The sequence below is a fragment of the Gopherus flavomarginatus genome, chromosome 1 (genome assembly GCF_025201925.1).
Source record: "Gopherus flavomarginatus isolate rGopFla2 chromosome 1, rGopFla2.mat.asm, whole genome shotgun sequence".
Lineage (NCBI taxonomy): Eukaryota > Metazoa > Chordata > Testudines > Testudinidae > Gopherus > Gopherus flavomarginatus.
The window spans coordinates 16,683,740-16,698,204 of NC_066617.1; the positions used below are offsets into that span (position 1 = coordinate 16,683,740).

Here is a 14,465-nt window from a genome sequence, read left to right on the forward strand (position 1 = left end):
AGGTACAGCGTAGACTCATGATATGTCTACACTGCTTAAAAAAAAAGGTATGTTCTTAGCTGGAGTTAGCTAATCCATGTTCACAAATTCGGGTTAAAATAGCAGTACAGACACAATTTGGCTAGCAGCAAAAGCTCAATCCAAGACTCCCCCTCAAGTGACTATGTCTTCACCACTATTTTAACCGAAGATAAAATCGCTATTTTTGGTAGTGCAGACATACATACTCAAGATCATGCAAAAAGTCTGTAGCAGAATCAGGACTTGAACCCCCATCTCCTGAGTATCAGGCTAGTGCCCTATCCATTAGGACAGTAGTTTTCAAGAGGGGGGGTACGTGAGCTCTCGTCAGGGCATACATGAGAAAAATCCTGTAGTGGCAGACAACGCACTTTATTTCATCAGACTTGGCAATCTAATCATAGATATATTATGACTCAATCTCAGACAGGGGTATGTGGTAGACTACGTTGTTTCGAAAGAGGTACGCTACCTGTAAACCACTGCACTAGGCCGTCATTGTAAGCACTCAGGGGGTCAGGGTTTTCAATCCAACTCCTTTAGGGAAGGCAAGTTTGTGCTGAGAGAAGCTGCTTTTGGGGATTGTACAATAATGACAATAATTGCAATGGAAAGGATACTGGAATCAATGACAGTAGAAATCCTTTTCCACTCAGGAACATCACAGCTAATGAAAATATCATTTCATTCATAAGGTTGGATGGTACACTGACCAATGTGTTTCCTCAGCACCTGAAGTTCATCCTGCATGTACCCTTAGCCATTTATAAAGTTGCTGATCTTGAACAATAATAAGTTCAGTAGCTTGATTTACTGCAGTACTTGTCCTGTGGGGCAATTGGAGCACAATGGGCCAAGTTCTGCACTCAGTTACATTGGACAACTCCACTGCAGCAGTGTACTTGAATGCAGAATGCAGCCAAGTTACAGCACTGGCATAAAATGAACATGCAGAGATGTTAACATAACAGTCACTTGCTTCGTGTATCTGGAACATGGAAATTCAAAAAATAAGCTCTGATCTCTTGAGGAGCAGTGAACTTTGTTGTTCAGAACTGCTCTCTCTGCAGACTTGATCATGGGTCTGTAGCATACTTGTCTAGGTACCTGGATTTGATGTGTAATATCCTTGTAGCACAGTTTGCAAATTATGTAGCTTGGGTGCACACCACGTTATCCATTTAAAAAGCATGTTAAGTTTCAATAAGGCTTAAAAGTGGTAGCATGGAACAGATTCCGAGATTAGGATTCAGAGTGTTTGGTCCCTTCACTGAAGTTCATTGGTGTGTCTGCATTTTGTAAAATTCTGGGACAGAAGAAAAGGTAGATTGTCTTCAAGTCTTTTACAGCAGAACACTGGAGCTGTAGCGGACTATGACTACTTGCTGATTGTCTGGACACAATGAGCCTTGCAATACCCTGTGTTTATAAACTTGTGACTGATGCTGCTTTCATTCACGTATAGGAAAATTATCCCCCACTACCTAGCAGTAGATTGTGTAATGGTATGGGATGGAACCTGATGTTCATAAATCAGTGCAATTCAAAAACATGCTTCTTGCTATGCTGGTTTCCTTGCTCATTGCAATGTCCAAAAATTAGGGTCATGGTTTGCTCCTCTAGTTAACTAGTGACTTGTGATGCAGGTCAATGAATTGTGAATGTATAGAAAGCAAGTGATAGTCCTGGAAACCTTGGTATAATGGCACAGAGTTATCCTAACTAGAGTACCACATCAGGCAATGACTGCAGGGTCTCATAATAGCTATGATTACAACTAGATTGAGACTCAGTCTTTTCAATCAAAGGGGCAAAAACAAGTGGAGAAAAGAGCAATATATCTCTTTGAATAATAAAAAAAAAACATGAGACACTGAGGATGTCACACAAATAATCTGGGAAATTGAGATTATTTGTCTACATCCTCCCACCTACCCACTACCATAAATACATTGCATATGTAAAATATTAGCAAGATCAATGGCCGGCATCAATATGAACGAGAAATGTGGAGAAGTTAAAACATAAATCATTGCAATTCTCCTCTGTCCCATCAATAACAGTACCTATCGTCTTGGTAACCTATTGTCTTGGTAACAAAAAGGAAATTTGGGAAATTGTTTGTAATTTTTGAGAAGGAAAAAAAGTGTTTTCAAATTATATAATTCTGAGCTTTAAGAAATTAAACAATTGATAGAAGTGGATATTCCAAATACAGAGTAAAGAACCAGAAATGCAACTCCCAGTGGAGAATTGGGTGACCTTTTATATTTCTGAAGGACAAATTTTCCAAAATGTTATTATCCAAGATACACAAAATGTACAAATCTAAGTCTTGGCCTGGTAACATTGCTGTTGGTTGCTGGACTAAAATAAAGAAATATGGCAAGACCAACACACAGCTGCTAAGTCCTACCAATGGAGCAGGAAGATAAAATGTGTTGTGGGGTTTTTGTTTTGTTTTGCAAGTCATTGCCAGAAGCCAGTAGAAAATCATGGACTGCTCCATACATTTTGCTGTTTTCCACAATACCCAACCTTCTGTCTAAAATCTACTAAAAAAAAGTTTTTCAGTCATTTCTGTTGCAGAGATACAGTTCTGCAAGTGTGACTTTTCAAGGCAGTGGTTTATTTATAAGGCCCTTCCCAGCTATGTAAAGCATTGCTGAATTCAAGTGTGACGCGTTGCCCCCCTTCAAGGTGCCACCTGATGTGCTGAGATACCACTGAGCCCACCTGTTCTTCCAGCATGGGCTTCCTTTTAACCTGTCTTGCTGAGCCAAGCTCTGAAGCCTCCTCTAGCACGCACACCAGCAGGGCCACACCCAGCTGCAGAAAGACACAGACACTGAGATCAGCTCTGGGAAGATTCAGCTTAGGGGACTTGCCCCAACACTCAGGTGTCCTCCTGCCTTAGAGTGCAGACCCAAAGGTATATTGTCTTGCGCTATATAGAAGAATCTGCACAGCTCAAGCTCATAAAAATTCACCCTCTTCCCCAATGTGAAGAGAGGTATTCACACCACTTTGCTCCTCCCGTTAGAAATTGCACAAACTGGGTTTAATAATAAACAAAACAAATTTATTAACTATAAAAGGCAAATTTTAAGTGATTGTAAGGGATAGCAAATAGAACAAAGCAGATTGCTAAGCAAATAAAACAAAGCATGAAAACGAAGCTTGATTCACTAAAGAAATTGGCTTCAAATAGTAATTTCTCACCCTAAAAATTGTTTCAGGCAAATATTGCTCACAGGCTAGACAACCTTCCATCCTGGGCTCAACTCTTCTCCCCTCAATTCAGTTTTTCTTTTCAGGTATTTCCTAGTGTCTCTTTGGGTGGGGAGGCAGAGGAGACCTTGATGATGTCACTCCCCTGCCTTATGTAGCTTTTGTGTATGGCAGGAACCAGGGGCGGCTCCAGGCTCCAGCACGCCAAGTGCGTGCTTTGGGCGGCAAGCCACTGGGGGCGCTCTGCCGGTCGCTGCGAGGGCGGCAGATGGGCTGCCTTCAGCGGCTTGCCTGCAGAGGGTCTGCTGGTCCCACGGCTTTGGCGGACCTCCTGCAGGCACCTGCGGGAGGTCCACTGAAGCCGCGGGACCAGTGGACCTTCTGCATGCAAGCCGCCGAAGGCAGCCTGCCTGCCGTGCTTGGGGTGGCAAAATGCCTAGAGCCGCCCCTGGCGGGAACCCTTTGTCTTCCAGTGGAAAAACACTGGCATTCCAAGAAGGTGGGGTTCAGTACCAGGTGACTCAGACACAGGTCTCTGCAGGGTCGTAGCAGCCATTACTCACAGGCTGTCTGGAGTGTCTACGAGAAGACTGAGCTCTGTCACAATCCATTGTCTTTGCTGATGGGCCATCAGCCCTGTCTGGCTTTTTCATTGTTGTACCTGAAGGGCTAGTTGTGGGTGTACCTGTTTGCTTATGCCGGGAAACAATAGGGTTTTTACTGGTCCCTCTGTCATTCTAACCATTGTCTCCATTTGCACTAGGCTGCTTTACCATCAGTTTGAAGGAGGGGAGCTTGGGCCTCTTGATTTCACTAGTCATTTGGCAGTCGGGTGGTTCATCGTAGTGACAAGGCCTTTGTGGATTCAGCTATTGCCTTTCCAGAGCCAGTAAGGCTCAGCAAATGGAAAGCTAAGTCTATCCTTGAGGTCTTGTCTCCCACTGTGCCACACAGCGTGGCAGCACTTTGAAATATGGCACAGGTATTTAGCTTTTAGAGACAGACACTACTGTGGCTATATTAGGGGTCTGCCAGCGCCACCCTTCTATGCATACCCTTAGTTTTAACACACACACATACTCATTTGCAAATCTCACCTACCAAACAGACTACATCATGCTAGAGGCTGTGACGTAAATGAACGATGTGCACAGTTCCAGAGATTTTGGATGAAGAGCTCACCAGAACATGCCATATTTTCCTGCAGACTTCACAGAGTCTTGCGAGTCATACTCTGCTGCAGAACTCTGACTCTTACAAGCACACCCTTGTAACTTAATGGGGCTCTGATGAGAGTAAAAACTATTTGCATGTTTGCAAGACTGAGCCTGTAGAAGATGAAAATGTATTTGAAGCTAAGATAAAGAGTCACATTGCAATGGATTTTTAAGCTCTTTGGGATAGGAGGACACAAAGTGAAATTCTGGCTCCACTGAGGTCCGTGGGAGTTGCTGCTGACTTCAGAGGGGACAGGATTTGATCCATAGTCTTCACAGCTGGATATAAAACATCTAGTTGGCACTATACAAATAATAAATAGTAGAAGAGATGAGATAGCTCCACATTGTCACAAGGTCACTTGGCCCTTTAAGGGCAAAGGTCCACGCCCCAACTGCAATAATCTACTGCATCCCAGCTGAGGCTGTGGAGTTAGGGATCAGGTGATAGCCTGAAGAGCACCTTAAAAAGACCAGCAAGAGCTCAGCTGAGCTGCAGAATTGCAGGAAAGAGATAGGTTCTTGTAGTAGTTGCTGGGTCAGAGCAAAGATGTGGCAGGGCTAAGAGAGGTGGAGGAAAAGCCTCTGGGAAATGTAGCCCATGTTGGTAGAGGAATTCTTTTATTTTGGTATTATGCCTAAATTGTCTGTTTAACTAATAACATGTGCCCTGAGTGAAGGGCCTGGAACATTGTGGCATTGACCTTCCTGAGAGAGTCCATTATCTTGTGCATGCAGTGACATTTTCTTGCTTCCTCCTCCGTTTTATGTGTTTTTACTGTGACGCCAGGTCTTTGGGGTCCGCCACAAGCAATGAGGTAAAAATTCATCAAATAAAAGAAACTGTTTCACAAAACATATCAGAGTTTGACTGTGGACAAAAACATTTAACTATGCAAGAGAAAACTACCTGGCTTAATTATTCCAGAGACAAGGTAGCTGAGGTAATATCTTTTACTGGACTAACTTCTGTTGTTGAGAGAGACAAACACTTGAGCTACACAGAGCTTTTCTTCAGGACCTGAAGACAACCTGTGTAGCTCAAAAGCTTGTCTCTCTCACCAACAGAAGTTGGTCCAATAAAAGATATTACCTCACCCATCTTTTCTCTCTAATATCTTGAGACCAACACAACTACAACAACAACTACGTACGTTACTTATCCGAGTACTGCACCTACACAGACATGGCTCACTTCAGAGTGTGCCTATGACTTTAACTAGCACATCTTTTCAGTAAAAAATTCCCAAGGAAACAAGCAAATTGGGAAAACTGAGGGCTTGATCCTGCCAAATGTTAAATGTGTTAGTAACTTTATGTAGGTGAATAGTCCCATTGAATCTGGTGAAACTACGCAGGTGCGTACAGCTACTCAGGTGCTTAAATGTTTGCAGGATCAGGGCCTAAGAAATTAAAACGCCTCTTCCCAATGATCCATTTTTCTGAACTGTATCTGTTCCCCAGCTGCCTGCATTTATGTGCTGTGTTTCTGTTTATAATCAAATGGCCTTGGCAGGAAGACAGTATGCTTAAACTCAGAGTTGGCAGAAAAAGAAGGCTAATAATTACAATGAAGTATTGCAAAAGAAAAAGTGCAATATATAAGCTCTGTTGGTAGAGATGGTTACATCCTAAACTGAATAAGCTGCACATTTACACAATCTTCTCCAGCTTAATCTACAGGTGATTTATACTCTTTTTTGCCAGGGCTATTATTTATGATTTGTTGCAAAAGTGAATATGCGGTTTCATCATTCCATTGTGACCTTTCAGAAAATCACATGGAAAACTAGAGTAACAAAAGAAGGGGTGTGATTTCCTGCAGCTTGATACATTTTAATATTTTCTGTTCTAGTATTAATGATAGCAGTTATGTTTATTAAATATATTATTGCAGTGTTGTTGTAGCTGTGTCGGTCTCAGGATATGAGAAAGATAAGATGGGTGAGTAATATCTTTGACTGGACCAACTTCTGTTGATGAACGAGACAAGCTTTCAAGCTCCACAGACCTGAAAAACTCTGTGGAGATTGAAAGCTTGTCTTTTTCACGGTCCAGTGAGAGATACTACCTCATCTACCTTGTCTGTATTAAGTATGTTGCTAGAGCAGAATTCAGATACTCCTCTAAGGCACATAGCCACATAGCTCAGAGTGAAGTGATTAAAAGCAAGAGGTAGAAACCCAAAGGTCTGATTTTTCCATAGGATACACAGCGCTGTGATTGAAATCCATGAGAGGTCAGCAGTTCATGAACTGGCCCTAACTCAGCCTCCATCAGTCAGGTTGGAGGGAAAGGAACCAGATCTCTTACATGCTTCCTAGGAGCATAGATGCTGGAACTAGGGGTGCTGGGAGTGCTGCCACTCCCCCTCGCTTGAAATGGTTTCCATTATATACAGATTTACAGTTTGGTTCAGTGGTGCTCAGCACCCCCGTTATAAACATTGTTCCAGCACCACTGTCTAGGAGAGGACGGATGGTCCAGTGGTTATGGGGCTGGGCTGGGACTCAGAAAACCTGCATTTAATTCCCTGCTCTGCCACAGACTTCCTTGGTGACCTTAGACTGTCTTCCTCACTCTCTGTAAAATGGGGATAACAGCACTTCCCTCTCTTACCAGGGTGTTGTGAGGATAAATCCAGTCAAGACTGTGAGGCACTCAGATACTTGATTTCCCCCTGCCCATGCAGAAGCTTGTTGTCCTGCTATTGCTTGGGCCTCTGCAAATTATAATAGTCCCACTAAATGTATTTTGTGTGCTAAACGCACTAGTCAGATAACTCCCATCCAGAGGAGGAAGATAGTTTACAAAGAGCTCTGTTTTCAGAAAGTGTTGTTTGAAGTGTGATATGGCTCCCCAAAGGGAACCAGGGATGCGTACAACATGAAATCAAACTCCTCTCCAGATCATCCCTGCACGCTATTTATTTTGGACTATCTCTGATACTGTATGCATATGTGTGTGTTTGTATATATGTGTATATAAAATCAGAACTGTTATGTTCCTCCAGCATTATCCATCACAGCTAACGCCACGTTTCCTGTCATCATACTCCCTGGTATTTCCAAGTAGTATTTGGCCTGTAGAAAGTTTGAATTGGCTGCCTTCAATAAGCATGAGGGTTCTGAAGATAATACTAGATGAAAGATTCAGACTGCCCTTGTGGGCAGGGAGGGACAGGCTGAAAGAAACATGCTTGCAGTATTTTGCCGAAGAATCATCCAAAAGGGAGTGTACTGTTTTTCTCTGTCTTGGAGGTTCCTTTAAAGCTCAGTAATACTATGTCTAGATAGATAGTAAAGGTAGAACTGAACCCAGATAGATGGATAAAATAAATCAGATTAGATAAAATAAAATTTGATAAATACATTAATTTATTTCGCAGCTTTAGGGCTAGATTCTATTAGGTTTACTCGAGGTGAACAGTCCCAGTAGCTTCCGGGAAGCTACTTATGGAGAAAGGTGCTACTTCTTATGTCAATAACAACCTGGCCATTGCTGTCACTTCCTGAAAGTTCTTGAGCACCCTCAGCTCCCACTGCAAGCACACCTCCTTGGATCAGGCCATGAGTTCTTGAGAAAGTTGTCAGACTTCCCATACTGGCTTCTGAAGTCTTGGATGTATCCACAAAACAAGCTTCTACACACTGCCCTGCCAACATGCTTCATACCTCACCCCTCTAGGACTCTTCAGCTCCTGGGGCTCATTTGTTCCTCAACTCTTGCACTGAGATTGTCCACAGTGATGCCAAGTAGCAGCGCTTGTGATGCGAATACCTCTCCATTCAGAACCAGACTAAATACTAGCTTGCTCACAAAGAGTGCTCAGATTGTAGGGTAGACGTATGCCAGATTGAGCCAGCTACCCAGCAATGAAAAGCTCAGTCCGCTTAGGCTAGTCTTGGTCCAATCCTGTGTGATACTCAGCACCTCATGAAACCATACTCTATTCCAGTCCTTTTTTCTAGACAGAGGCCTTAATCATGTTGCTTTTCTAAGTAGCTTCCTCCTGCAGAATTCATTAATATTTACAAAGTGCTTGTTATGAATGACTTTGTTTACCAGTTTGTTGGCCCCTTTGTGCTCCCACTGGGAAGGTCTCTGGACCTGTCAGATCTATCAGCATGGAGGATTTCATCGTCTCCAGTTTCTCTGTAATGTCACTTGGCTTCCAGGAAACTTTGGGGGCACTGTAACAGCTCCTGCATTATCATTATTATTTTTTTGTCAGGGTCCCTGCTAGTCTGAAGGTTTCAGATGGCTTCATCTGCTACATTTTTTCCAAAGACTGAATTTACTTCTGGGACCATGTAACGAATGTGTGAAATCACCCAGGAGCCCAGCCTTTACTTCCTGGTTTCAGCCCCAGAACTTGGGCCAGGCTTACACTAGGATTTACCTGTCATATGGCGTGGTATCCTTGACTCCTGTGACTGTTATTATAACAGCCCTTCTGGCTTGATGGACCAGATTCACCCCATGTGTAATTCCACTGAGATAACTGGGTTTACAGGAGGGATGAATTTGTCCCTTTGTGCAAATGAATTATCGATGCAAGAACTGGAAATGTTTAAGGCTGTGTCTTGTGGAGATTGAGCTATCTCATACAGTCCACATTTCTTTGCTAAGAGACTCCATGTATCTGCTTTACTGAGTGCAGACTTACATTAGTTATGATGACCGACTCCATACATTTCAGTGTGGCAGGAAAGTCTCCAGTGCAAACAGAATTCAGGCATGCTGGACTTCCTTTGGAAACTGCCACGTGTTCGGAGGTTAAAATGTTGATGTTAAAACTTTATAAATCACATAAAAGAAAAAACTGGTGTTTTTACCCAGATCTCTAGTCGTACTAGAAAGCAGACACACACCAACAAAATAAAATGGAAGCAACATTGGGTGTGCTAGCAGAGACAGGAATATAGGTGGCCTTTTAACCAACTTTGTCTAATTCTGCTAACATCGAGTCTACATTACACAGTGGTCAAAATGCCAGTGTCCATCGGCGCTTTGTTACACGAATGCTGCCATCAGTGCTATCAGTACTGGTCTAAGCCATTGGTAACAACAGTGGGAAGTTAGAGACAAAAATCCATAGAAAAGATTATACCAGAATTTCAATACATGAACAATCATGCTTTATACTGACCACTTCTGGTCACCTTTATAAATGATCAAAGGGTTGGAAAATGTGCCTTATAGTGATAGACAGAAGGCGCTTGATTTATTTAGCTTAAACAGAAGGTTTAAGTAAGTACCTATATGTATAATTTGTAAGTGCCTATATGGGGAACGGAAATCTGATAATAGAGGGTTATTCTATCTAGCAGACAAAGATATAACAACATACAGTAGCTAGAAGTTGAAACTAGATAAATTCAAACTGGAAATAATATGCAAATTTTCACAGTCAATGTGATTAACCATGGGAGCAACTTGCCAAAGGTTTTGGTGGATTCTCCGTCACTGGTATGTTTTAAATCAGGATTGTATTTTCTCCCTAAAGACCTGCTCTAATTCAAATGGGAACTATTTCGGAGGCGTTCTACAGCATGTGCTGTACAGGAGGTCAGATAAGATGATCACTGTGGTTCCTTCTGGCCTTAGAATCTTTGAGTCCATGAGTTATAAAGCGAGAGGTGTTAAAGACGGATGTCTTAGAGCAAAGCACCTGTAAAAAGATCTTGTTTTTCTGTTTCAGGATCGCAGGGGACACAGCCCTCAGCAAAAATATCCATGAGTCCGTCAGTGCTCAGATCCGAAAGAACTTTGCAAAAAGCAAATGGAGAGTAAGTGTCACATTCTCAGGGGGTTACATTGCAAGCCAGTAACACATACCTGTTTTCTAAAGCAGGTGCAACCTTCCTGTGCACTGAATTGTGTTACAGTCTTTTAAAGGGATGATGCAATATCTTATTCGTGGCTCAGAACTGTAGATAGATTAGTGCTACTTACATCAGTAAGCTACAGCTGCTGTACAGAGGATTGAATGAGGAACCTCTAGACCCAAACATGTGAGTTGCTATAGGCTGAGCTAAAGAGTCAAGGCCCTGCCGCGGCTGCTAGAACAGATTCCCGTCTTCTACCGTTGGGCACAGAGAGGGGCCCGTGAGAGAGAGCTGCGTTTACCTAAGCACTCCTCACTGGAAGTAAGAGTTACAGGATCAAGGCTTGAGAAAGGGTTTTTTTTTTCATCCGTATTTAGTTTACAAAAGAGTAACTCATTAAAGTTGTTATTTTTAAATCCATATCTGACAATTCTGAAAGAAAAGAATTAATTCACAACCAAGTGTTTCTGTGGATTTTTTTTTCTCTTTCCAGCAAGCGTTTAATGCCACAGCAGTTGTGAGACATATGAGAAAGTTACATCTTGGCAGTAGTTTGGACAGTTCAAATGCAAGCGTGGCAAGCACCCTCAGCCTGGCCAATCCACTTCCCGATGGAACAACCAGGAAAGATTGTAAGTACATGACAGCATAGCAAGGCTGCTGCCAACTCCTAGCAGGGTACCGGTGATCAATCAGACGTCACCCTCTGTTGCTCTCTCCTGCAATATGTGACAGCTTTGACAGCAACCTGGATCAAAGCTCGTATCACTCTACTTTCCTCCCACTGTGTCAGCCCAACAGATTTGACCCTACAGTATTTTCATTTTCCCAAGGGGAAAAAAACTATTTTCTGATTGGCTGTAATATTTACCCCTTGGCTGAGACACCAGAATCAATGGGGCAAATCGGCTCTCATGTCAGTGGACACAAATCGCTTTTATTTTGGTAGCAGTCCTACCCTCTTACACTAAGACCAGATTTGGCCCAGTGTCTTGATTGTTATACATCATGACTGATAGTTCAAAGCTGCCTAAGGGAGGGGTAGGCAACCTATGGCACGTGTGCTAAAGGTGGCACGCAAGCTGATTTTCAGTGGACTCACACTGCCTGGTTCCTGGCCTGCCCTGGGTGTGAGAGGCTCTGCATTTTAATTTAATTTTAAATGAAGCTTCTTAAACATTTTAAAAACCTTATTTACTTTACATACAACAATAGTTTAGTTATATATTATAGACTTAGAGAAAGAGATCTTCTAAAAACATTAAAATGCATTACTGGCGTGAAGACTTGGCACACCACTTCTGAAAGGTTGCCAACCCCTAGCCTAAGAGATTTAAACACCTGCCCTATATAGTTTTCTGAATGTCAGGGAATGGTGAGGGGCAGCAACAGGGATCATTTGGGAGAGTGCAGGGTTTCCTTCACAATGAAGTTCATTTTATCCCTACCCTTTCAGCATTGATTTACTCTTCCTTGCTCTCTATCTTTTTGAGGTTTTTACATCACAAAAAGCCAATTAAAATGGGGGAGATAAACTTAGCCATTAGATCACGTCTACTTATATGGAGATTTAAGATGTGCAGCTGAATAGGCCTGCTAATGGCTTATTAGACTGCAAGTTACTGCTCAGTTTCAGAGGAGGTTTAATTGGCTCTTTCTACAGCAACATACCACAGTGTTTGATTCATTGTACTATTGTGCTATGGTGTATCTAAGGACTAAACATGCAGTTCCAATCCCCCTACTCTTTGGGCCAGATTTTGGCTGACCCTGCTTTCTCCCCTTCGCACTCCTGTCCACCACTGTGCACCCCTTTGCAAAGTCCTGCCACACTCCGTTCCTGAATGCAAGGAAGTCCCCAGGGACTCAGGCCATGTCTACATCTAAAATTTTGCAGCGCTGGTTGTTACAGCTGTATTAGTACAGCTGTATAGGGCCAGCGCTGCAGAGTGGCCACACTTACAGCAACCAGCGCTGCAAGTGGTGTTAGATGTGGCCACACTGCAGCGCTGTTGGGCGGCTTCAAGGGGGGTTCGGGGAACGCGAGAGCAAACCGGGAAAGGAGACCAGCTTCGCCGCGGTTTGCTCTCGCGTTCCGCGAACCACCCTGCAAACCGCAGGGAAGGAGACCTGCTTGTTCGGGGGAACGCGAGAGCAAACCGCGGCGAAGCTGGTCTCCTTTCCCGGTTTGCTCTCGCGTTCCCCGAACCACCCTGCAAACCGCAGGGAAGGAGACCTGCTTGCTCGGGGGTTCGGGGAACGAGAGAGCAAACCGGGAAAGGAGACCAGCTTCGCCGCAGTTTGCTCTCGCGTTCCCCGAACCACCCTGCAAACCGCAGGGAAGGAGACCTGCTTGCTCGGGGGTTCGGGGAACGCGAGAGCAAAACCGGGAAAGGAGACCAGCTTCGCCGCGGTTTGCTCTCGCGTTCCCCCGAACCACCCTGCAAACCGCAGGGAAGGAGACCTACTTGCTCGGGGGTTCGGGGAACGAGAGAGCAAACCGGGGAAGGAGACCAGCTTCGCCGCGATTTGCTCTCGCGTTCCCCGAACCACCCTGCAAACCGCAGGGAAGGAGACCTGCTTGCTCGGGGGTTCGGGGAACGAGAGAGCAAACCAGGAAAGGAGACCAGCTTCGCCGCGGTTTGCTCTCGCGTTCCCGGAACCACCCAGCAAACCTCAGGGAAGGAGACCTGCTTGCTCGGGGTTCGGGGAACGCGAGAGCAAGCCGGGGAAGGAGACCAGCTTGATTACCAGAGGCTTCCTCAGGTATGCTGGGATACCTGCTTATTCCACGGAGGTCAAGAAAAGCGCTGGTAAGTGTCTATACTTGATTACCAGCGCTGGATCACCAGCGCTGGATCCTCTACACCCGAGACAAAACGGGAGTACGGCCAGCGCTGCAAACAGGGAGTTGCAGCGCTGGTGGTGCCCTGCAGATGTGTACACCTCCTAAGTTGCAGCGCTGTAACTCCCTCACCAGCGCTGCAACTTTCTGATGTAGACAAGCCCTTAGTTAAAAGACGTGACAGCCCCTGTTCTGGCGTGCGCACCCTCCAGCACCTTGGAAACACTCTGGCTGCATCAGCCAGAATGCCTGCAAGGACAACAACTGCTGCCAAACCCCTCTGCTTCCTCCCATCCAACTCAAGCAATGTCGGCCAAAACAGAGCCCTTTCTATTTGCATTTCAGGCACCGTAGAGATTCATACAGATAATCTTCATTGGTGGAAATATATCACACTAAAACCTTTTTGCCTGGAATAATCCATTCTAGCCCAGTTCCACATGCTCCAGCAGCTGACAGGAAAGCACTACTTTTCTCCCAGGTGGTCTACTTAAATCAGCCAACTGTCACCCACATATGAATAATATGATGCCTCTTATCTACAAATCACTTCTACTGTGGAGCTAAAGCATTCTCACCAAGGTAGACTGCAGCAGAGAGCCTGTTGCATGAAGATCTGAGGTTTCGTTTTGAATCTGATTACAGTACAGAAATGCGGGACATAAGTTAGACCCAGAGAATCTGATTGCTGATTTCACTGTTAACTATAGATAATGGAAGATTAAACTGTCACTGCTTCTGACCTCAAATGGGCTTTCATTATTATAATGAGGAAATCACTGTTTACAAGGGGTGGTGAAGGGGAGGATGAGACCAAGAACAAAACTCACTTACAGCTGTTACAAATGCTAAGATAGCCCAGTACAATATCTGGCGGTGGAAGGTTGCAGGATGGATTAAGCAGCCAAGGACATTAAGAGTGGGCCAGACATGCTGAGCTGGTTATGTTTGTATGTCACCTGGAATTTAAGGCAGAAAAGAATGGCCAGATTTCCTAGCATCCCAAACTGAACGCAATGAGAGATCTTACTAGTGAATAGGCAATAAATTAAAGAGAACAGTTAGGGGGAATGCAGCAAGTAGTGGTAGAACCCCAAAGGGAACTGCAAATACAACTCCTGAAAATAAGGGAAAGTTTATACATCCAATACAATCTGCAGACCAACTGGGTCCTGGGAAAAAGAAATATCTCTGAAGACTCTTTCCTGCCTCCTTCTTCCTCATTAGTTTTATTTAGGAAAGAATTTCTTATATGGGGAAAGTACTGCACAGGTGCAAATAGATGTACAAGTAGGTCAAGTGACTTGCCCATGGTCCCAC

The 14,465-nt window shown here is 44.1% G+C and overlaps 1 protein-coding gene and 1 long non-coding RNA gene across 4 annotated transcripts in view; one reads left to right on the plus strand and one right to left on the minus strand.

Annotated features, from left to right (window-relative positions):
- The window catches only part of LOC127043202 (uncharacterized), an 82,184-nt gene extending 68,875 nt beyond the window's left edge, over window positions 1–13,309 (minus strand). The window contains exons 1-2 of the long non-coding RNA XR_007772167.1: window positions 12,878–13,309; window positions 12,510–12,649 (exon numbers count right to left, since the gene is read on the minus strand). This is a non-coding gene — a long non-coding RNA (uncharacterized LOC127043202). The remainder of the gene's footprint in view (window positions 1–12,509; window positions 12,650–12,877) is intronic.
- Window positions 1–14,465, plus strand: part of CAMK1D (calcium/calmodulin dependent protein kinase ID) — a 389,122-nt gene that overhangs the window by 362,339 nt on the left and 12,318 nt on the right. For all 3 annotated transcript variants that reach the window (XM_050936946.1, XM_050936947.1, XM_050936948.1), the window contains 2 exons: window positions 10,174–10,261; window positions 10,794–10,932. In XM_050936946.1, coding sequence (XP_050792903.1) covers window positions 10,174–10,261; window positions 10,794–10,932 — 227 coding nt within the window. The remainder of the gene's footprint in view (window positions 1–10,173; window positions 10,262–10,793; window positions 10,933–14,465) is intronic.